The sequence below is a fragment of the Ambystoma mexicanum genome, chromosome 4p (genome assembly GCF_040938575.1).
Source record: "Ambystoma mexicanum isolate Mex_15411 chromosome 4p, UKY_AmexF1_1, whole genome shotgun sequence".
Classification (NCBI taxonomy): domain Eukaryota; kingdom Metazoa; phylum Chordata; class Amphibia; order Caudata; family Ambystomatidae; genus Ambystoma; species Ambystoma mexicanum.
This window is the reverse complement of record NC_090927.1, coordinates 1,248,163,459-1,248,188,412: the sequence shown is the minus strand read 5'-3', so window position 1 is coordinate 1,248,188,412 and position 24,954 is coordinate 1,248,163,459. Positions and strand designations below refer to the sequence as shown.

General features: G+C 49.8%; 1 protein-coding gene across 2 annotated transcripts in view; it reads right to left on the bottom strand.

Moving 5' to 3' along the window:
* The window catches only part of GALNT2 (polypeptide N-acetylgalactosaminyltransferase 2), a 762,087-nt gene that overhangs the window by 87,724 nt on the left and 649,409 nt on the right, over positions 1-24,954 (bottom strand). For both annotated transcript variants that reach the window (XM_069606912.1, XM_069606911.1), the window contains one exon: positions 19,901-20,027. In XM_069606912.1, the coding sequence (XP_069463013.1) occupies positions 19,901-20,027 (127 nt within the window). The remainder of the gene's footprint in view (positions 1-19,900; positions 20,028-24,954) is intronic.

Genomic DNA, 24,954 nt, shown 5'->3' with positions numbered 1-24,954 from the left:
GAACGACCACTCCACCACGAACGCGTCTCCTAAGGCTCCTTTTGGAGGAAATTCCCGCGAGCAAAACCTTTTGCACTTCCGGTCGACACTGGAGGCGAAGAGATCCACTTGAGGGGTCCCCCAAAGGGAGAAGATCTCCAGGAGAATCTCCTGAGCCAGCTCCCACTCGTGAGAGATCGAACTCTGCCTGCCCAGAGCATCCGCCGTCCCGTTGTCGTCTCTGGCCAGATGAACCGCCGAGATCGAAACTTCCTGCTGGATGGCCCAGAACTCGAGCTGCATCGCCTCCCTGCACAGCGGAAGTGACCCTTCCCCTCCACCCCCCTTTTGTTGAGGTAGTTCATGGCCACCGTGTTGTCCGTTAGAATCGGGACACTTTTTCGACGCACAGTCGGCAGAAAAGCCTTCAGGGCTAGCCTGACGGCCCTCAGCTCCAACAGATTGATATGGAGTCTAGACTCCGACGGAGACCAACGACCGCTGACTGTCAACTCGTTGGCATGAGCTCCCCATCCCGTGAGGGATGTGTCTGTCACGATCGTCACCTCCGGCCAGGGCAGCCAAAATGGGGCCCCCTTCATCAGATTGCCCTCGACGGCCCACCACAGAAGGTCCCGGGCTACCGAGGACGGCACCTGAACTGGGTCCGACAGCCTGCCGGAGGACTGAGACCACTGGAGCTCGAGTGCCCACTGCAAAGATCTCATCCGCAGACGAGCCTCTGGCACCAGAAGAATGCAGGATGCCATGAGGCCGAGCAGTCTCAAGAACTCGGACGCTGGGAGATTCTGGGCATGCTGAAACTTGTGCACCATCTGCTGAATGTGAAGAGCCCTCACCTGAGGATGAAAACACTGCCCCAGGGACGTGTCGAGCACTGCTCCGATGTACTGGAGCCGCTGCGTTGGTGTCAAATGGGACTTCTTTAAATTGAGGGAGAAGCCCAGCCTGTGAAGGGAGTGGCAGGTGACGGACAGATGACCCAGGACTTGCTCGGGAGAGCTCCCCCTGATCAACCAATCGTCCAGGTAGGGGTAGACGTGAAACCCCCTTTCCCGAGATGCGCTGCCACCACCACCTTGAGCTTGGTGAAAACCCTCGGGGCGGAGGTCAATCCGAACGGCAGGACCCGAAACTGAAAGTGCGAGTCGCCAACCGCGAACCTCAGGTACTTCTTGTGCTTGGGATGGATCGGCACATGGAAGTAAGCATCCTTGAGGTCGAGAGACACCAACCAGTCCTGAAGTTGAAGGGCCTGGAGGACTTGAGAAAGAGTCACCATCTTGAACTTGTCCTTCCTGAGGAGTTTGTTCGAACTGCGCAAGTCCATGATGGGTCTCAATCCCCCAGTCTTTCTTCGAAATCAAAAAATAAGGGGAATACCATCCCTTGTTCCTCTCCGCTACAGGCACCAGTTCTATGCGCCTTTCTCCAGCAGGGCTTGAATTTCCTGCAAAAGGAGCGGATCCGGACTCTTCAAAGAGGCTCCCTGGTGGATTGTCGTGAGGCCTCTGCCGAAAAGGAAGACAGTAGCCCTGGGTTATGATCTCCAGAACCCACACATCCGAAGTAATGGCTTGCCACTCTACAAGATGCTGCGCCAGCCTTCCCGCAACCGGCGAACCATGGGACCTGGCCTCATGACTGAGTGGTAGCGGCTGCGGCGTTGCCCGAGGGCAAAGAGGCAACTGCCCGAGCGGCCTTGGCACCTCGAGTACCTTTATTTCCATCTCTGGCACTCTTACGATGGCCTCTGACTGCTAGCTCCTCTCGCTTTACTGAAGGACGAGTAATAGCGAAAGGAACCTCCCCTCCATTGCTGTCCCCTAGGACGAAAAGGCGGAGGTTGGCGAACTGCAGCGCCCAACGACTTTGCTGCAGCTTTGGAGGTCTGCAACCTCTCAAGGCTCTCGTCAGCCTTGCTGCCAAAAAGGTGTTCACCGTCAAAGGGCATGTTGAGGAGCCGGTACTGCACATCAGGAGCGAACCCAGACTTCTGCTACCACGCAAACCTGCGCATTACGGTGCTCGCCGCCATGGACCGGCTGACACAATCCGCCAAGTCCAAACCCGACTGAACGGCCTCACACATGGCATCCTTGCCATCCTGAACCATAGCAAGGAAACCATCCCGTTCGTCCCCTTCGGGAATATGTTCAGCCGCTAATGCAACGCAGTTCCACAGAGTGTGTGTGAAACGAGATAAGGCACATATGGAGTTGGCCGCCTGAAGCGCCATACCACCAGAAGAAAACACTTTCTTCGCCCAGCCGTCAAAACATTTGTCGTCCCTATCCGAAGGGATGGTAGGATACGACGCCCGCTTTGCTGGGGCCGTAGCCGCCTGCACCACCAAACTCTCCGGAGTGGGGTGCCTAGACAAGTAGCAGGGGTCGCTACTGGCTGGACGGTATTTTCGCGACAAAGACTTGCCCACTGCCGGGAGACTCTCCGGAGCAGTCCAAGCCGCCGCCACCCTTCTCTGCAGAGCCATATGAAAAGGCAAAACCGGGTCAGTGGTTGGACCGAGATCAAGGATGTCCGTGAGATCATCCTGAACGAACTCCCCTGGGGGAGCTGACCAACCCAAGTACTCGGTAACCCGAGACATAAGGCGCCGATATGAAGAATCGGCATGAGTGCCAGGCTCCGGCCTACAAAACTCCACCTCCGGAGAGGTGTCCAGTCCACTGGCATCATGCAGCGACTGCCGCAGATCATCAAACTGGCTATGGCCCAAGAGAAGGTCATCAGGAACCGTAACCGTAACCAAGCCCCCATCAGAGCCTTCATCACCCTCTGAAATGTACTCCAGGCGGGGAGAGGAAGACCTCTGTGGACCAAAGCACTGCCTGACCTTAGCCATAGCCTTTCTAGGGGCAAACCCCGTGCCACGGGGCCCCTCCGACACCACCGCCTCGAAAGGCGTCGAGGGCACCGAACGAGTCGGCGCCGACAGAAAAGGCGTCGACGTCAGCTGCAGCGTCGACACAGGCCTCCGAGCGTGTCTCTCGACGACCAAGGCGCCGACGGCATCGACGACTCCCTCGGAGGCGGAGCCTCAAGAGAAATCGATGACCTTGGCACCACAGGCGTCGACATCATCTTCGAAGACGGCACAGGATCACGGGGTCTCGAGCGCGTCGAGGACCGGGACCTGGAACGGGCATGGCGAGAACGGCTACCCTTGTCTGAGCGGGACCTCTCCCGCGACCAGTGCCTCTGGGAATGCCTCCAAGAGACGGAGGAGTGGCGAGACCGACTCCTGGAAGGAGACCCACTGGACTTCCGACGATGACACGGAGAGTCGCCCCTCGAGTCATCAGTCGAAAGCCCCGCAGACCTCGACTTCCGGGGCTTAGACACCCGGCCTACCGACAGCATCTTCTTGCGTTCCCACAAGGCTTTTGGCGTGAGCGACTGGCAGTCGACACAGTCGTCCGTATCGTGGGCCTCCCAGAGGCACCAGAGGCAGGCGTCGTGTGAGTCCGTGACCGACATCTTGGACCCACAGTCCCCGCATTTCTTGAAACCCGGACGCGGGGTTGAAGACGAAGACATCGCCACGAACAGGTCTTCACAACAAACCGAACAGGTTCAACGAACCGAGAATTGAAAACAGCAAACTCCAACGAGTCGAGGCGTACCGAGATTCACGAAGCGAACACGTTCGCGGAAAAAACGGAACTGAGGCTATGGGCGTCGTGCGTCCTACTTATCACATCGGGTGACGTCGGCCGTCCGAGGAGGTCCTCTGGGACGGCGCATCGATGTCATCGACGCAGGACGCAGACGCCAAAGATTTTCCGAAGCAGCACAGCTGTGGACATTACCTGTCATAGATATGGACTACATCGGAGGACCTAATCCCCTCAAAGTCGTTTTTTTCCCCTCTATGTTGATCTCTATGTTTATGAAATTAATAAAAAGAAGTTTAAAAAAAAAGGCAGACAATTCAAAGCGCGTTCTTATCCCACTAGACATCTTAACAGCTGTCGACAACTTTTGCACAGGATCCGTCTAAGAAGACTTGAAGACATTTGGTATTAAAGAAGCCACCCTATGCTGGCTAACCTCTTTCCTCAGAGGCAGAAGTGAAACAATGGTAATGGGTCCACTCAAATGCCAATCTCCTCCACCAACATGCAAAACTACCTCAGGGATCCACCTTCTCATCCCTCCTATTCAACATATTCACAACACCCCTTTTAGACCTCATCGATGTTATCTGCCATCACTGGCTACAAACTACGTGGACAACACAAATCTAACTCCAGAACAGTCCTTAAATTAACAACTGAGACATTAAAACATGCATAGCACTCCTGGGCGCATGGATGACTGCAAACAGACTAAACTCAACCCAAACAAAACCTAAGAAATCTATGCGGCATGCCTTGTTAACAGTTTTGATTAAGAAGGACAGATCAACTAGATGTGGGAGCTATAGACCTATCCGTTTGATTAACATCGACTGTAAGCTACTGGCGAAGATCCTGGCCAAGACTGGAACACGTTGGGCCATCAATAGTGCATGCTAATCAAGTGGGTTTTGTATCATGAACCTCACAGGCAGGTATGAGGCAATTGCTTCTGGCTATTATTGGTTGAAAGCAAATGTGTTCTGCTGTGGTAGTCTCTCTTGATGCCGAAAAGGCCTTTGATAGGGTTGAGTGGTCATACCCTTGAGTGTTTAAAGAGAATGGGTTTCGAGACAAATTTAGAAAATGGGTGAAGGTTTTATATACTGACCCTAATACCAGTTTACTTACTAATTGCCTGATCTCAAATCCCTTCAAGCTGAATAGAGGGACTAGGCAAGGATGCCCGCTCTGCCCTCTACTATTTATCCTAGCGATGGAACCTCTGACAGTGATGCTGCGATCAGATGAAGCTATTAGTGCAGTTGGAAAGGGAGTAGGTGTTAATAAAATGGGGCTTTATGCACACTACTTGCTGGTCCTACTTTGTGACCGGGTCACCGGTATTCCACATCTCATGGACAATATTCAGCTTTTTTAGTGTGGGGCTACAAGGTGAACTGGACCAAATCTGAGAACCTGCCGATAAACTAATGCTTGAGGCACACATGTACCTAATTTGACTTCGTATGGTGCCCTGAGAAAGTAAAATACTTGGGTATTTGGATCTGTTCTAAGATTGCGAGGCTGCCAAAAATAAACAGAGTCTTTAATGCCCAAGATTAATTCCGATATGGAAATGTGGTCACTATTGAAATTATCGCTGTGGGTTAAATAAACTGCATAAAAATTAACCTGGCCCCAAGGATAAATTAATTACATTCTCTCAATGCTACCTATTAAAATGCCCAGAAGCATCTTTAAAGAACTGGATAGAGCTTTACAAAAGTTCCAGTGGCATGGCAAACCGCCAAGGCTGGCTCTGTGGAAAATGCAATTGCAGCTGAGACAAGGTGGTAGGAGTTTGCCTAACTTCTTTGATCATCATCTAGCCTTTTCCGTTGGGCACCTATACCAGACTGTGGGCTCTGAACAAGATCTGTCGGATGAGGTTATAGCAGAGTTTAACAATGCTTTGCATTTGGCTCCCAAAGCCTTGTTGACAACAGTGACTTGACCTTGTCTTGTTAACCCCTTGACAGCCTTTCTGCGTGAATGTTGGGGCAACATATCATGCCTTATTGCAAGGGACCCTTTCCTGCTCCTGGACGCATCAATCTGTCAAAATCTGTAGCTGATGGGAAGGTGCTCTTCTGGCCACCCTGGTGCTTGTGGGAGGTGGTGGGGGGTATCAAATAACTAAAGATCTGATTGTGGATGGAAAATGGGTTCCCTTGCATAGCTGTGACAACTATGATTGGAGAGGCTGCACGTATGCGGATTACCGACAGCCCAGGGCAATGATTGCTGCCAAAATAGACCCAGCACAAATAATGTATCTGAATATAGCATGGAAGGCATTGGTGGCCAGCGGAAGTGCAACACAGCCAGCTGCAACGATGTATCGCATACTCTTATTCACTTGCAGCAGGGTTTCCCGAGCTGGCCAATGTTTGGGCTAATGAACTTGGTGAAAGAATTGATCAGAGTTGCTGGCAAAGATGTTGCAACAATGTTAGTCTAGTCAGCATGGATTAGGGCCTGAGAGCGTCACAGATCAAACTTCTCTTCAGGACAAATTGGACTTCGGAGCGCATGTACAAAAGGCCCCTTATGAACAATGACATATATTGGAAAAGCAAAATGGCGAGAGGCTTGTTAAGTCATTTAATCTGGGACTGTCCTAAAACAAAGGACGTCTGGAAAGGTGTTTGTGAAAGACTGGGCCTGGTTTTAAGCTACACTATTAATATGAAGGCATCGGGAGATGCATATTCATCGGAGGACTTGCCTTTCTGTAAGAAAGTATGGTTACTCCGGGCCTGTATGATGGCAAAATAAATTATCCTGAGTGCTTGGAACTCCACAATCTCCTTTTGTATCGATGATTGGGTGGATGAACTGTTGACCATATCCACTTATGAGAAAGCCATTTACAAGCAGTATGGAAACTATGATAAATTTACAGACATTTGGGAGTCATTTCTGGATACTTATGGATGAAATTTATCAAATGAAGCTAATGCCATTTGCTGTGCGTTGTACTTTTCCTTCACCCTTCCCCTTTAATTTAGTAATTTTTATTTATTTTGCACTATTTTCATGAATCTTACTTGCACGTTTACTCTATCTATAATTCCATGGCGATTGTTTTGAATTTGACATCATGTAATATTTGATGAGTTTGTGACTTGATTCTGATGTACAAAATAAAAATATTGATTCAACCAATGGTACATCCTCGAACACTACCAGCATCCCTTGGCCTGATGAGATGGGCTTATGACCAGCCCCGTCCAACACAGTAAAGAATTTAGGAACAATAACGAACAGCACCCTCACACTTGAACTCTGGGTAAAGGCCATCGTCAGAAACAGTTTCTTCCAACTTCACCTGCCATGCCACATTCTGCCTTAACTTTCACCTACTGAACCATGGCTACGATTACACCAGTAATATCCAGACAAACAGGTCAAGGAACCACAAAGAGGTCAAAATGCAGCAGCAAGACTGCTGCTCAGGATGAAGAAAACCAGCTCCAATCAAGAAAATAATTCACTTCAAAATATTGCCCTTTGCACATCGCTCCTAGCACACCTTGATAAAGACGTTCCAGCAGGATCGGTCTGGCCCATAAAATTGTCTTGGGCACCAATGGAAAAGTGGCCCACAACTGCAAATGGCAATTCATTCCTTTTGTGACACTGTTTGAATAGTACTCAAGGGTGTGTTTGATAAAATGTGAAGCAAATTGTGCATTTTAAAGAATATTTATTGAGCAACACTGACCAAAACTAGCCGCACAGTGAATTAACTCATCAAACCGGCCCACATTTGCCACAAAAGTGGCCCACTTTGCTCCAAAAAGTGTCCCACACCAACATTTTGTGTTTCTGATTTGTCCATAGGCCCATTTCCCTGTAGGCCAGTTCCAGCATTACATTCCCTCACAAACACGAAGGCCCAGCAACACTCTCTAGCCTAGTCCCAAACCTCAGAAAGAAACAGTAAGGAGGATCCTCTTCATCCTTCCTGGTTACTAAATTCTGGAACAACCTACCTGAACATTTGTGCCTAAAAGTGAGCCACCTGACGAGCAAGAAAGAGCTTAAGACTTAGCTATTCAACCAACCAACTTGATAGATGCAAAGATCTATCAGCGATGCAACCGACAACCTCCCAGTGACAACCTCCCAGTGACGACTCCTAACTGGATGAACAAGCATACAAGACTCAGAGCACCCCCACCCCCCATATATTTCCTGTATTCTCAATAGAAATGGGTACAATCTGATACCATACCGCAGTTAGTACCTCTAAACTTAAACAAAATCCTCAGACAATCTAGACTACTGCATTAAACTACCACTCGGACATCTGCTGATCTGTGGAACCGGATGCGCTATACTGATCCACACCAGAATCTATAGAAGTAATCTACAGATAAGAGCGAGTATGAGAAAATATGCCAACCCTTACACCCTCCGATGCAACCCTCGCTTCCCTCAACTAACCCATCTGCGTCTACTAAAAATCTTGTAACCTTACACTCCACTCGACCAATCAGACGACCCAACACATCTAGAGCAATCAACTGACCTAAACCCAAGTGTTCCTCTATCAACAGCCACTCTCGCCCGCTGTCAATCTGGTCTCGCTATACAGGCCTGCCCATATGGCTAATGGGTGCCCATGATGAATAACAGAATTTTCATATGCGCATACAGGGAACTGGCACTTCAAACCTGTACCCGTAAAGACTACAGGTTTATTTCCATATCTGCCTTTCCTGCAGATCTACCAGAGATTGGAGAGAAATCATGGCCAATTTGTGCCGTATAGCAAAGGGTACACAACCTGGCTGAGATTAAAAATCAGCCGTTCATCTAGAACAATAGCATTATAACAATACCCCCCCTACATTGGGCTAAGTAACTACCCTAGCAGAACTAGCATATAACATAGCAAAATGCTCCCCCCATTTATCCTCAGGAATTGGTTATGATATGATTGTGTATAGGCACTATATAAATAAACTATGTGTTTCAAAGCACTTCAAGGCAAGGGAGGGAACAAGGGAAAATACAACCACATTCTTCCAGGCCATGAACAGTAAGGATGTGAAATTAACTATCGTACTCGGCCTGACGACATTTCAGATAGTGCAAGAGCCAAGACATAGAGAAGGAAGGGAGTGGGAGAGTGGGAAGGAAATGCAAACAGACAGGCGACTACCGTACTAGGCCCGACGACATTTCTAGTAGAGCCGGAGAAAAACAAAAGGTGAGGGAGAGGGGTGCAGGAAGGGAGGGGAGGAACAAAACAAGTGACTTTCATACTAGGCCCGACGACATTTCAGATGGTGCTGGAGGGGTGGAGGGGTGGTGGGGAGGAAAAAAACCGTAATGGGAGGGGAGGAACAAAACCAGTGACTTTCATACTAGGCCCGACGACATTTCAGATGGTGCTGGAGGGGTGGTGGGGAGGAAAAAAACCGTAATGGGAGGGTGAAGGAAACAGACGAGGTTGCTATCATATTAGGTCCAGGGACAATTCTGATAAAGTGCATAGAAGAAAGTAAGGGGAGGAGATAGGAAAAGGGAGAAGGGAAAGGTGGAGAGAAAAGAGTGTAAGCAGTCACAAAGAGTGGAGAAGCAAGAGTGGAGAGCGAATACAATTGCAGAAGTCAGTAGTAACGCAATGTTGCAAGCCAGGATACAAAATGAAGATGGGAACAGCATGATTCAGGGCCACCATGAGTACAAGATGCAAAGGAACTCCAGCATGAGAGTTGAGAAAGAGTGACGCACCGTGAATGAATGAAGTCCATAAAAGTCAAATCCAGCATTGGTCACAAGACCTTGATGGTGAAGGAAGGAACCAGGTGGGCGGGGATTGCTAAGTGGTGAAAAAGAGCAGAAGGCAGGAAGGTACCAGGTGAGCGGGGCTTAGGCCAGGTGACCTAGATCTACTTGCACCTGCTCCCCATCTCAAAGGAAAAGAAGCTGGAAGGCTCCTTAGTAGGGAATCAGAGCGGCAAGCAGGAAGGCACCAGGTGGGCGTGGCTTGCTAAGTGGTGAAAAAGAGCGGAAAGCAGGAAGGCACCAGGTGGGCGGGGCTTGCTAAGTGGTGAAAAAGAGCAGCAGGCAGGAAGGCACCAGGTGGGCAGGGCTTAGGCCAGGTGACCTAGATCCACTTGCACCTGCTCCCCATCTGCAAAAGAATTTAGTGTGAATTAAACCCTGAATGGCAGGAGATTTGACAAGCTTCCAAAAGGCACAAGCAACTTTACATATGATACACATTACAACATCTTCTCAGCATCTCTCAAAGCCATCATTTACCTATGAGATTTTAGCCAATTAACATAAGTCTGTTTTACTTTAGCAAGTTGCCTCAAATATTGTAAACCCCCTTTCCGCAATGGTCTGATGTTTCTCCACATTTCACTTTATTGTTTGAACAAGTTCAACGAATGTACACAAGAGGTATTACATATCGCCTTCTTTAGGGGTTTATTCATTGCTATGCTACTCAGAATCTATTGTAAAATGGGAACAAAAGCTTTTGGGTCATTTAATTCTATGTTCACACAAAAGAGGACTAACACCTATGCTGCTTTCAAAACAATGAAAGGAGACACAAGGATAGCGTAAAGTATATCTAACACTGCCTGCAGGTGTACTAATGCTGGTTTTCGCTGGTGTGCCACTCATCTAACAGCAGACAAAAGAAGAAAGGAAAAGAAAACTCAATTACTTCCTAGGCTCTGCAGGGCACTGAATCTCAAACTATTCTCCTCATCAGTCAGTCTCACACATACATATTTAAAATAATGGGACAGAAGGCAACTGTAACATAATTCAATTCTCTATAGTGTAATGCAAATTTTAATAACCTATAGACAAAATGAATAACTCCCATTAGTCTTTAAGGTAAATCTAAAAGCATAAGATATTTACTAAAACATCCATGTCAAATGTTTGTGAAGACCACAACACATCTGCTCTCTTGTGTAGACCCCTGTTGATGGAGTAGGGTTACACCGAGAGTGGAGCAAATATTATAAGTTACTCACTTTAGCGACTTTGTCTCCTTTCCTCCATACTGCACGGAGTCCCTGCCAAGGGATGGGAGACGGAACCTTTTTCACCAGAAAAAAAAAGTCTTCCCCTTTAAATTTAGAAGCGCTCGGGGGTGCAGCCCAGGGAGCATGCGCTGCCCTGACTCCGCCCTCCGGCGCCATACCTCAGTCCCCATTGAAGCGTCAATAGATTTAGCATTGCCTAGTGACACCAGTATTATTAGGGGGGAGGTTGGTGGGATGTATGGAGGAAAGGGGACTATGGACTAAGAGTACGTTAGTCACTACGGTGAGTAACTTATAATTACTCTTATGTCCCGTCCCCTTTCCTCCATATTGCATGGGCGATTACAACTGAATGTAGCCCCAGGGTGGAGAGGAGACCCTCCTTAAGCAAATAGGTTCCTGAGAAATGCCTGTCTGAAAGCTGCATCAAATCTAGAGCCGGCACCCAAACAGTAATGCTTGCAGAAAGCCAAGGGAGTGGCCCAAGTGGCTGCCCTGCTTATGACTTGCCAAGGGACATGGCGCTGGAATGTGATGGCCGTTGACATGGCGCTGGAATGTGATGGCCGTTGCCTTGGCCCCGACTGCGTGGGCATGCATGTTGGCCGGAAGCGGCGGCTTGTGCTGGCCCTCATATGCTCCTTTGATGGTCGAGACCATCCAGAGGGATATGGGGGCCTGATAGCCTGGTGTTGAGCCTCCGAAGGTGACAAACAAGGCTTCCGAATAGCGGAATCCCTTGGTCCTGTCCAAGTAGAACTTCAGGGCACGCCGGACATCCAGGCAGTGCAGCACTCTGTGCTTAGTCCTTAGGATCGGCAAAAAACGTAGGAAGGACTATTTCCTCGTTCAAGTGGAAGCCAGATGGCACCTTGGGGTGTGTCCGCAGGACTACTTTGTCCATGTGAAAGGTAGTATATGGTTCCGAGGCGACTAGCGCCTGGATCTCGCCGACTATGAGCTGAGGTGAGGCTGACCAGTAAGGCCATCTTGATGGTGACCAGCCCGATGTCCGCGGACGCCATTGGCTAAAATGGTTTGTGAGCCAGGGAGCCAAAGATTATGTTAGGAAATGGCATTTATATTTATAACACGTCGAAACACAAGTGTTTCAAGGTACGACTAGGCAAGGGAGGGGGAACAAGGGGGACAGACAACGATCTTACTAGGCCAGGTGTCATTCAGATCGTGCAAGTGTGTGGGAAGGGAGGAAAGGAAAGTGCAGTACATGGGAATAGATGAGTAAAATAAAGGCTAGTATGTGGCAAGTGCATGGTTAAGTGCGGACATCAGCTCTCAAGATCTGGTGGGGGGCTGTATGGATGCAGAACAGTCCCCAAGTGCGTCAAATGTTAAGGTCCCACACGGGGTGCAGCCTCTTGATGGGCAGGCAGAGCCTTGCGAGCCCCCGTCAAATGTTTGACGATAGGATTGGAGAATGAGAAGATCTCTCCTCTCCCCTCCCCCCCCCCCCCCCCCCCCCCCGAGTTTCGGTAAGCCCTGATGGCTGCAAGGTATGTACGGCAGGTGTCTACCTGGACCCCCGAGCGGGCGAGGTGCGCCGAGAAGGAGAGCATGTCGTCCAAAGTACATGCTGGGAAGGGGGTGGCGGGGGGGGGGGGGGGGGTCGGGTCGGTTTCCTTTGGCAGAACCTGGTCCATTTACCTTTATACTGGGCCCAGGTAGCCTTGCTCCTAGCGCCCTGTATGATTTCCAGATTAGCCTGTGCGAGGATGCGGTGCTGCAGCATTACCTGCTCAGGCACCACGCTGTGAGGACTAGTTTCTGAGGCGTGGGGTGGAGGACCCTGCCCCCCCCTGCTGCGCCAGAAGATGTGCTGGGCCTGCCGGGAGGTGAATCGGAGGCATCTCAGGAGGCTGAGCAGCTCCGAAAACCATGGCCTGGCTAGCCACCATGGAGCTATTAGAATGATGTTGAATTGGCGAGACTCCTTGATCTTGCAAATCACTCTGTAAATCAGCAGAGTGGGTGGGAAGGCGTAAGCCGTTCCACTGAAGCTGAAATGCCTTGCCCAGGGAGCCGGGACCCTGTCCCTGCCAGGAGGTGAACTTGGGGCTCTTCTTATTGTATCATGTGGCAAATAGATCCAACCTTGGTGATGACCCCACCTGTTGAAGATCTCCTGAATAACAAGGTAGTTTATCTGCCACTCTTAATGGTCCGCTCACAACCTGCTGAGCCTGTCCGCCTTCAGGTTGGATTTCCCCGGGAGGTGGACTGCCGTGAGGTAGATTTTTTCCAGGGCCCACTCCCACATGCTGATTGCAAGTCTGTACAGAGGAGGGGATCTGGTGCCTCCTTGCTTGTTGGCGTAGTACATGCTGGTCGATTTGTCTGTCTGGATGAGGACAACCTTGCCCCTAAGTGGTAGGAATGCTCTGAGCGCTAGCCAGATGGCGTTCAGCTCCAACCAATTGATGTGGTATACCTGCTCCTGTCGAGTCCAGGTCCTGTGGACCGAGAGATCGCCCAGGGTGGCTCCCCAGCCCTTGAGCGAGGATTCTGGTGGTGGTGGCCTGCGGGGTGGGCCGCCGAAAAGGCTTGCCTGTCCGCAGGTTGCAGTCCTTGGACCACCATGCTAGGTCCGGGTGGGGAGATGGAGGAACGTTGATCATCTCGGATTGGGAGCCCTGCTCCTGGTTCCATGAGGCCGCAAAGCACAGCTGAATCCTCATCCACAATCTTGTGTGTCGAACGGCTAATAGGACCGCCACCAAGAGACCCAGGAGATGCTGGTACCACCATGCCAAGGACACTTCTCTGCTGAGGAAGTGGGTGGTGGCCCTCTTGATGGCCGAGATCTTGTCCTCCGACAGAAATACCTTCTCGAAGCATGTATCCCAGATGAGGCCCAAGAATGTCAGTCTGCGTGGGCTGCAGCTGCGACTTCTTGAGATTGAGCGAGAAGCCCAGATCGTGCAGTGTGTTTATAAGGGCATGGGAAGAGTTGTGAACCGCTTCCGGAGATGTAGCCCTGACGAGCCAGTCGTCGAGGTATGGGTAGATGTGGAGGCCCTGCGCTCTGAGGCAGGCAGCAACCGTATTCATGAGCCTGGTAAAGACTCTGGGGGCCGAATTGAGACTTTGTATAGAAAATGGTAGCCCATGATCCTGAACCATAGGAAAGACGACAGGGCTGCCAAATTGGGATGTGTAGGTACGCGCCCTTCAGATCCAGGGATCACATCCAGCCTCCCTTGCACAATGTCTCCGCTATAAAAGCTGGCGTAACCATCTTCAATTTTTGTAGGGGTAAGGAGAGGTTGAGGGTGGAAAGGTCCAGCACAACTCTCGGGCCCGCTTGGTTCTACTTCCGAATGGCGAAAATCCTTGAGTAACAGCCCAAGCCTCGCTGGGAGGCTGGGACTTTCTCCACTGCCTGGCTATCTACGAGCCTCTGGATCTCCGCCAGAAGAGTTGCTGTCCCAACCTGAGGGAGTAGAGGAGGGAGGAGAGGCTGGGATAGGTAGGCGGTACCCGTGGATACTACAGAGGATCCAGGGGTCAGTGAAATTCTGGCACCAGAAATGTGCATGGAGAGCAAGCCTGCCCCCCACTGGAGACACGTGGACCCGAAGAGGCGCGGCATGCCTTCTTGCCCTCGAAGGCTGTCGCGGAGGAGTGGGACTGGAAAAAGCCCTTACTCTCCCCCCCAGCCCCTTTTTGTTGCTTGCGCCGGTTCTGAGACGGCAAGCGGTCCGGCTGCCTGGATCTTTGTTCCTGGAAGCTGCAGAACCCTCCATACGTAAGCCCCCTATCGGAGTGCTGCTGTGACTGGGTGTACGACTTGGGCGTGGTCTTTGTCAAGATGGATAAAGACTTGGCCATTCGTGAGCTGTTTTTCTTCTTGTCCAGCTCTTCGTCCGTGGTGGAGTGGAAGAGGTCCACCCCCACCGCCTCGAACAGTAGTTCTAATATGCGTTCCTTGACGTCCGGGTTGAATTACGTCACCCAGAGCAAGACGGTCCTTCTCATGTCTGAGGCAATACAGATGGCACGGCCAGGTGTTAATATGGGCCCCTGTGGATTCCATGAGGTCCTGCGCCACCAGCTTGGCCTCAGCCAGGCCCGCCTTAAAAGGTGATTGGCTCTGCGTAGGGAGATCCGGGAGGAAGTCCGCAATTTCCCGCCATAACCTTTCATTAGCGGCAGCCAGCATGGCATCTGCGTTGGCCTGACGAAGATGCAAGGACGCGTTGGAATAGTTTCTTCCTGTACGCCTCCAAGATCTCCTCCGTGCCTAGCAGCGCCGCAGAGGAGGCGGCTCAGGACGACTGGAGTATAGTGATGCCGCAGCGATCCCAAGGAGTGTGGCTGAGGCTGGGCCGCAAGCAAGAGTGTATCCAACTCCATCTGCCTGTACTTGGCGTCCAGGCGTCGATTGACAGGCTGGACAGAGTGGGGCTTGAGCCAACCCTTCTTGGCCAGGGATACTACATCGGTTTGCAGTGGAAAACCTGCAAACCGATGTAGTAAAACCGGCAGAGGGGCGCTGTGTGAGGACTTCAGCCAGAACCCCCTCTACCGGCTGCTCGACCTCAGTTGGGGTAGGCCCAGGTACTCTGCCAGCCCAGCAAGACGTTCATGCAAGGCCCTGGCTGAGGATGGCGTGTCCGGATCCTCCTCATCCGTATCCTACAGAGGTGGAGGAGTAGCCGGAGCCTGGGGCACAGTGACTGCGGCCAGAGGCTGAGGAGGCAGAGGCTGGTATGGAACCGCCTGAGGAATCGGCTGGGGAGGCAGGGGCTACGCCGGCGGAGGTGCTTGTGGTGCTGCTAGCATCGTAGGGAGGACTTCCTTGATGGCGTCCATGAGGATAACCCCCATCCGAGGTGACTTCATGAACCTGAGGAACCTCTCAAATAACCCCTCTTCACTGCCCGGAGAGGTGGTAGGGGGTACTGACGGGGTAGCCGGGAGCTGCTGGAGCCGCTGCATACCCTGCCTATATGGTCGCAGTGGGAAGCTGCCCTGCGCATAAGAAGGATAGGCTGTAGGCCACGTACCTGGTTGAGGCCAGTCCAACCTTCACACTCATCCCTCGCCGAACTCCTGGAATGGTGTTGGGCGGGTGCCTCGGTCTGGCGCGGCAGCAATCTTGTCGAGCTGCCTGCCACATGCCTGTGACGTGTTGCTTGGCTTGCTGGGCCCAGCCTCCTCCAAGACTCTTGCGTGTGGATCACGAGGCCTACCCTGCTCCTCGGGCCTAGGCCCAGTAGATGCAACACCCTCGACCCCGGGGGTCGGTGGAGCTGCGTACAAGGGCAGAGCCCCTCTGATGACAATCTGGTACAAGAACCTTACGGTCCCTCAACACTACTACCGGGAGGATCCAAGGATCCCTCAGCCCGAAGGCCGGTAGCTGCAGCAGCCTCGGTGCACGTACTGGTACAAGGACTTGAACGGTCCCTCCCGCGCAGTAGAGTCCTTGGGAAGGAGTCTGCTTTGCGGGGTGCAATGGAAAATAGCAGCCATACCTTGGGCCTGGCTCTGTGTTTCACGAAGTTCTTGAGGTCCTCTGGAGGTGACCTCTAGAAGAGCTCCCTACACCTGGCTAGTCTGTTCCTCAGCGCTTTTGATGAGAGCAAGCCACAAGCTTGCCAACCGTGGTCTGGGCCAAGGCAACGTAGGCAGAGAGCATGGGGGTCTGAAGTTGGGAAGAGCCAGTTACAGGATGGACACCCGCTGAACCCTGTGTAAATTTACATGCGCCGGGGAGGAGCGTGGCGTCTGAGGACAGAGTACCTGAATGATAAAAGACAAAAAACAAAGACAAAGAAGTAGTATCCACGTGTGGAATTACATGGCCGAAGCCAAACCCAGGAATACTGGTAAATTCGGCCTGTTCCCGTCGGTGCAGAAAAGGGGACCAAGGTGTGGTGCTGGAGGGCGGAGTCAAGGCAGCGCATACTCCCTGGGCCACACCTTCAGCGCCTCTAAATTTAAAGGGGAAGAATGTTTTTTCTGGTGAAAAAGGTTCTGTCTTCCGTCCCTTGGGAGGGACGCCCATGCAGTATGGAGGAACAGGGACAGGACGTAGGAGTATGGGAGGACATTTCTCCCAAAATTCTAGGTTATAACACTGTTGGATGATATTTTGCACCCATTTGTCGATGGAGATGTTGCACCACTTTCTGATAAGTTGAGACAGAGTACCTCCCACCGGGGTGCTGAAGTGGATTTGCAGACCCTTGGCCGAGTCAGGCTTGTTTTGATGTTTGCGTCCTGGAGGACATCCCACAACGACACTGCATTTCTCCCCCTCTCCCTCCCCACATGACTGATCATCCCCATAAGCTTGAGTGCTGGAACGAGTGGACTGATAGGATGGCCTGTAGTCCTTTGAAGACCTTGAGAAGCACCTCTTGGAGGAGCGAAAGGACTGCTTCTGCTGCTGAAGCATACTGCCTGAGTGTCAGTCCTGATGGACTTTAGGGTGCCATCCACAGTTTTACCAAACAGGTCCACCACATTGAATGGCATGTCCACCACATTTGACTGGACTTCCGTCCGGAAGTTGGTGGCTTTGAGCCATTGCTAGCAGCATAGCGCTGCCCCATTGCCCATTTCCCAGAAACCAGAGTCTGCGATGTCCAAGGCGACGGGGATCGCGTAGAAAAGCCACCTCACCTTTGTGGAATAAAGGTGAAGCTTCGGCCTTCTTGTCATCTGCTAGGAAATCAATGATGGGCCCAGCTTATACCATAGCTCTCCATCGTACCTCGAGAGAACGGACAAAGTGTTAGCAACTTTGATTGTGGTGCAGCAGTCGTAATGATGCGCTTGCCAGCCGCATCCAGCTTCTTGCCCTCCAGATTGGGGGGAGGGGGGTAACCATACAAGGGCAGAGGGATTGCATGACCAATTTCACTCTGCAGCTGAAACTGAGTCCAGACACATTTTGGATCTCAAGGCCTTTAGGAGTGGTCTCAGGCAATCTGTACTTTTCCAGTAGCTCCACCCTAGGAGGGGATGAGAAAGGTTTTTTTGTGACCAACAGGCCTTCCTTCCGAATGTCATCCAACAGAGGAATGGATGCCACCATCTTCATGGAGGACACCTGCCTCTCAAAAAGAAAACCTTTCTTTTTCTCTTCAAGGACCAGATTGAATAGTTTGGCAGTCCGTGTAAGCATCGAAATGAAGAGAGCCAATTTCTTCCGGTGGAGAATCCGTGGCGGGCAAGTGAATGTCCGGTGGTCCACCACCTTCAGGAATTAGGTAGTGGAAATCAGTAAACCCCCCCCACCGAGTACCCCGTGTTGTATCCGTATGCGCTGCAGTATACACTATGGATATAGGAAGGGAATGGAAAACTAGTGAGGAGCGGACAGGGTCTGATGAGGGGGCTCCAGTTGAGGCTGTGATGGTGAAGGTGGACTTCTAGAAGCAGCAGGCAGGGGTATTGCTGGAGGCAGATCCTGCTGCAGTTCCGATACAACTGTGTGTAGAGTGGACAGAATGTTCATCGACAAATCGACGAGGCCAGTGGCTGGTTGGCCAAGCCGGTGGAGCAGGCTGTGGAGAGCGTTAAGGCCTAGGAAGTATGGGGTCATGTTCCTCCTGCCCACCTTCTTGGTCAGAGTAGAAACCCTCCAGGGGCTCGTCTGAAAAGTTGGATAGATGAATCAACAGCCGTTGGGGCTGCCTAAGGAGATACCCACAAGGCACAGAGTGATGGCCTGCTTGGCCTTGGTTGGCTTTGGTAGGAAGGGAACAGCTGTACCCTTGGAGAAGGAGGTGTTAACAGGAGCCTATGGCGACCAAAACCTAGCTGCCGCTGGAACAGATGGAGTTGAAGGAGGTCTTGGAGGCAGAGCCATCTTGGATATGGGGGCAAGAGCCGTGGTGACGGTAGTTGTGGCCGGCAACGGGATGAAAATGGTCAAATACAAGGTAGTCAATGAGATGTTCGTTGTCGTAGCAGATACAAGGACGTCGACTGATCTATGCCTCAGACGAGTGTGAGAACTTGCACTTTGCAGGAGGATCCTGGCCCGTTAGTGGTGCATGGTCCGTCAACGGAGAAGTTGTTGTCAAGCGCCTTTTCTCTGAAAAGGCTAACGCTTCTCCAGTGGTCGACATGGTGGTCATAGGTGCAGTTTTCAAAGAGGAAGGAGCAGCGTTACATGGTTTCACCTTTTTTGTTATCTTCCCTAGGGAAGGGTCCTCAAAGGATGCCTACCTCTTAATAGAGGGGTGCGCTCTTTGGATCTACCGGCCCTTTGCTAAGGTATGACTGGGCACGAAGGCAGAGTCAGAGGCCTTTACTTGAAGCCAGGCCACCAACCTCCTATGATGATCTCTCCAGTTCTTAGAAGAAAGACTGACAGATGGGACAGCTGTCCACATTGTAGGCAGTAAATGCATTTGATGCTCATCTTCGATGAAGATCTCAAGGCCGCACTTGGAGGCCTATAAAAGACTTTTCCTGGAAGCCTCTGTCATGGTGCGTAGTGAAGGCCCGAGTCTGAGACTGTGGCCTTACACGGTCTGGAGATACGACAAACTGGATCTGAACCGGCTATGGGTAAAGATGAAGAAACAAAGACGATCATCAAAAAACTAGAAGAACCACCATCAGGATTTCAAGGAGCCAAACAAGGGGACTCCCAACATGAAAACGTGGGATAAAAATTAAGCTGGCCTCCAGGGGTGCTAGATCTCTTGGACTAAGAAGCAAATAACATTGTTGGGTACAACAGCCCAGCGGTTTGAGCCAAGTAGTGAACTTGGCGCTACAATCCTAAAACCGTATCAAATTAAGGAATCCTGAAAGGACCACTGGTTGTGTTTGAATATGTCCTTGTATCAATTTAAGTTAACCCATCCTCATAGCTTTAGTAATCAATCATATTTTTAGGCAGACAAGCTCAAAGACATGGTGAAATAGGGCAGAGTTCTACTTTTCCATCAAGACCCAAGAAAATATTAAGTTACATGTAACAGCATTTTTAATATTAATAGCATTTTTTAGTATATTTTCAAATGAGACCCTATAGGCATTCATACATTCCAGCTTCGAAACAAAAGTGTAGAATGATGCACTGTTGAAGCCTCCTTCATGTTTAACAGCAGATTATCAGAACATGTTGCCTGCATTAGAATATATTCAAAGGAAATTAGGAAACGTACTGCTTCACCTCATGAAAACAGTATTTCACCCAGCTGTTTGTAATCAACTATGGCTTGACAATAGTGTGCTTACCTGGCAAATACAGTCCCGCTGCCGCCTGGAAATGTGTAAGGATGCTGCTTGCGGAAGACGTGGCCGACCCTGCTGCATGGGATGATTTCAAGGCTTCCCCCACATTGCCACACACGGAATGAAATTTCTACAAAGAACATTAATGCATAAATTGAGTTAGTGAACTGAATTGTGGAGCTAAACTGAGTGCAGAAATCTAAGTCCTGGGTGATGTTTAAGACTTTAAAGCACAATTGGTCCTAGTTTAATTTCCCTGTCCAGTTTGTGAAAGTGGTTTAGGACAGTTCTATACGAGTTGGGCTTACAGACTTTGGTCTGGTACTTGCTGAAAAACAGAGGTTACTTTTTAAGTCTAGTGACAGGGGTAGAAACACTTGTGTATAGGCGCGTTATAAATGCCATATCATCTCTCTTCTGTATGGTGTGCATTTTGGTTGGCAGAAAAACAGATTGAGACAAAACCACAGGCTGGCACAAATGGACAACACAAAGAAACCCATTCGCTACCTTTGAATAAAGTTAGATGCCTCTGAAGATTTGTATCTGGTGTTTAAATACCATTTCTGGAACCATTTAACAAAGTGATAAAGCCTTGATGATAATGAAATCCCAGTAGTTTCCTCAGTTGAATTGTGTGTTTCTTCAAGGCACAACACTGCCTTTCTATGCTCAGAGTCAGAGATAAAAGGCCTGACTTTAGTTGCAATAAGGAGTGGAACTCCGCTTGTTCACAAACTGTAAAATCTGATGCCGATGGCCGATTCATGCAAACTATTGGCCTACAACCGGACCACAAAATTGGAGATTCTTGGGCTGCAAGCCAATAAATACCACATCCTTAAGTGTAAGCAAAAGATTACTAGCACAATAATATAGAACCCTCTTATTGTTAGGGAAAATATAGTTTAAAAAAAAATAACTTTTCCTCTATGGATTTCAATGAAGCCCCCAAAGCATTTGTTAAGTAATTTGAGGGTCAGTGCAGTCCTTTAAGCTTCACTTACCTGTTCAACTCAAATGATTAGCACTGGTGTGGCCCTAAAGCTGCCAGTGCTAGGAAAGTTTCTCCCATTTCCTTTTTTACACTGCAACAAAAGCCAACTTCAGTGGAGCATTGCAGGAGACTGTCCCATTTTCTTTTTGCCTTGTAATATTTGTATTGCTTCTGGGATATGCCCAAGACAGCGTGATGGCAGCGAACCACGATTTACACTTTTCTTGCACACTTCCATGCAAGATTATTTTTACCCTAAACGCTTTTTTGATAGCTATTCTCAAAGATGGCTGCTCCTTCTGGTAAATAGCCCAGACCTTCCTGCCATTTAGCTTTTTGCCCATCTTGCTGCCCTCGCAGGCCCTAAACATTCAAATAAGCTAATGCACTTTCGTGGGGTGGAGCATTGGATTACTGATCAGTGCTGTGTGCCTTAAACTGGGGCTGGGACTGTCGGGTCACTATCCACATTCCAGCCAAGGTAGGGTTGTTGGTGGGCAGATGTTGGAAAGTTAGCTGCCCCTGATTGGACACTCACTCACTAGCTGAAGGGTGCAGATTCTTTCTGTTGGTGCGATGGGACAGCACCTGGCCCAGGTTCAGTATTAAGAGAGACTAAAGCACTATTCTGGAAGTCACCTACATGAACTACGTCAGAAGCCCAAAGATAATGCAGTGGAAAGCTGATACACTGCTACTGAGGAACAAATATTGTTAAAACCATACACCTGTGAATATCTGCAAGACGGGAAGCACTTAAATGGTTGCCTTACTCAGTTAGACTAGTGGACCTAACCAGCATTGTACCCACACTGTTGGCGGACTTCTGAAGTATCCCTAGAGAACGCCAGAGACTGACCATATATTGAAGGGTCATCAACAGTATAACTGGCACCATCTCGCCTGTAGGACTGACAGTTAGCAGAACACTGTTGTGGGACAATAAACTGACCACCTCCAGCAACTGCCCTCCACCAAGAAGGGGCACTGCTGGAGCTTGAATTCTACAGTCTGCAAGATATGAGCCTGCCTCACCAGGTTCAATCCACCCACTCACCCCGCCTGCAGTGTCCTGGGAGCTAGTTATTATGGGAGTCACAGTAGTAACCTTTCTTTATCTGTGCAGTCCAACCACTGGGTCTCTGGAACGGTTTCTAGATTGAGACACTTTAATTGATGCTAGCCAGACCCACAAAAATGCATCAGAACGGTCTGCACCAGCAACCCTAGACTACGTACACCCAGACCAAGGATTTAAGTAGTGCCCCAGTGCCCCCCCACCCCACTTATCGGGGGGTCGAGTTTCTGTAAATATTCGTTTGTGGGACATGTTTACTTACTACTAGTGGAACATCACCATAAGGTTTCAATCTGCACATAGTCCAATCCCTCCAACTACTCTTACCCGACAATGGGAGGTGGAAATCTGGTCGGTGATCCCTACTAGAGGACTAGGAATCAAGAGTTACTCCTTTCTTGTTAGGAAATAAAGATTACTATTTTTGATCATTAAAAAAATGAATGTACCTGTTGGCTTTGGCCCAGTCTAGCTTTGGGGGAACCTTTGGACTTTTGACCCCCCACCCTCTTTAGTAAGGTAACCCACGGTCACAATTTGCTCCCTTCGCCCTCGTTCCCACCACCCGAGGGCCCGATTTGGGGTTTATTCTCCATTAGATTTTCCTTCCAAACCTTACGAGCCAGTGCTGTGGTGATTTGGGAGCTCTAAATCCACATTTTCCATTTCACTTCCCTTACGTAGCCATTTCAGCTTGTTGGTAGCCAGAATACTGCTTTAATCTAAAGACAGATTCCCAGAAGGCTTGGCCCTCTGCTTCATCTCCACCCTTGTAGGACAAGTTTGGGCAGAGGATAAGGAGCACTTGTGCCTGGCAGGTGCTAGCAAACTGCACACCCAAGGCATGTGCTAGTTACCCAGATTTAAAAGCCTGTTAGCTTATGTGCAGAGCTTGTCATTGTTGCAGTTTTCCTGTTTCTCACCAGTCACATGTTCCTACTTCTTATACTTAGTGTCTAGTTCCTAATTTTTTAGTTCCTGGAACAGCGTATTTCGAATTTAGTGTGCTTATTAGTATTTTCTGCTTTCCTTTTGCTGTGCAGCCCCATCTGTTTTATGTATTCCTTTACTTTGCCCTGCTCTAAAGTGTAAACTTGATTCCAACCCTTAATGAGAGATTTCCTAATTTGTACCCTTTTCCTTTCCTTCCCTGGGTGGTGAGAGGGGAGGTTTTGCACTTGTAATTTCGTTTTACCTGCTCCGGTTTCTTTACTTTCCCTTGCACTTCCCTCTTTGTTCCCTATTGATTGCTAGATGTGGCGTTTGTGTCCAGCTCCTGTGTGGATGTCTGTTTTCCTCACCATTCTGTAATCACTAGTTGTTCTTGTCAGGAGGAGTCTTACGTATTAACCTAAAATGCCTTTATAGTTACAGCCTTTGTGGGTCCATGTTTGGTCACCAGGGTTCGTGGGCCTCTCCGACGTTCCAGCTGGTGTTTACTCATCCTTGTGATTATTGTCTTAAGGTTACCTTATACAATACAATGCAATCAAGGGTGTTCGCTCACAGGACCTGTCATTGCTTGTCTTTTATGTGGACTTAGCACTAACAGAACCTGTAACAGCAATTTTGATTGAGCTTTCCAACTGTCTTTGTAAACATAAGGAGCTTCCTGACCCACATTCCTTTTCATATTTATTTTTTATTGAACATTTGTATGGTGCCTATAGAGCAAAAAGTGTTTCCAGGCACCACAAGACAAGGGGTTAGGGGGACAGGAGAAAATAAGTGCAGGAGGGAGGGGGTATCAGAGCGAAGGAATGGGAGAGGGAGAAGTTCAGGAGGGACGGACCCGAGGGGCTGGGCAAGTGCTAAAGGGAGAACAGAGGGGCAAAGGGGTGGGGGTCAACTAGTGCGAGTACTGGGGTGGACAAGACTCAGTATGCTCACCAGGGAAGGGTGCCAGAGGGCAAGTGTTGGTAAAACGTGTGCAGGGGGAGGGGGGCAGGGAACTGGTCGGAGGAGGGCCTGGCCCCAGTAAGCCTCATAAGGGACACAGGCAACCAGTTGCAGCAGCAGGGGGAGACTAGCAAGGGAAGAGGAGAGGGAAGGAGGTGGAGAAAAGGAAGGTCTTGAGAAGCTTCTGGAGCCAGATGGCTCAAGTCGGAGAGGGGCAGGGAGGCTCCTGCCGAAGATGGAGATCTATCCCCCCCACTGTCTGCTTGGAGAAACGTCTGCTCTGCAGAATTGGAGCTAGAGGACCAAATGACTCAAGCAAGGGGGTATTTAGGAAGAGAAAGATGGATGCATCGAGGTCCGAGGCCCTATAAAGCCTTGTGGATGATGCAGAGGGTCTTGAATTTGATCCTTGCAACCACTGGTAACCAGTGGAGAGATTTTAGGGCTGGATAGATGCAGTCCCTGGTCTTGAGGTCAAGGATAATTCTCGCAGTCCTATTCTGGATTTGTTGAAGAGGGTGGAGAGAGGAAAGAGTAAGATTAAGGAAGTGGCTGTTGCAGTAACCCAGCCTGAGAGAACCAGAGCGCTGGAGACAGTTTCTGGGGGAAGGGGAGGAAAGGAGGAATGCCTCCGAGGAGGTGTAGCTGAAAGTGGGCCTTCTTTGCAAGGTCTGCAATATGAGGTGAGAAGGAGAGAGGAGTTGAAGACGACACGCAAGTTTTTAGTCTTACACGAGAGAGGGGAGCGGGACCAGAGAGGGCGGTCACATAGTAGAAGGGAAGGAGGGGGAAGGATACATTTCCATTGCGTTCCACTTGCACACCCCAGGAATAGCGTGGATGCTTTTGGTGCTTGAGTGCATGTTTGATAGGCATTTATCAGTGTGGGATCTTTTGCCATATTCACTGCACTACGTCTCCCCATGACACCTATGAACTGATTAACTAGAACATTGGTACTTCAGCTTTTACAAGGTAATGCCTTGTAACTATAAGGGTTATGTTTTCTTTGGTTCAAAACTTTTTTCTTTCTGCCACTTTATGTAAAACAGTACGGTTTTCACCTTAGATTGGTATTTTGGA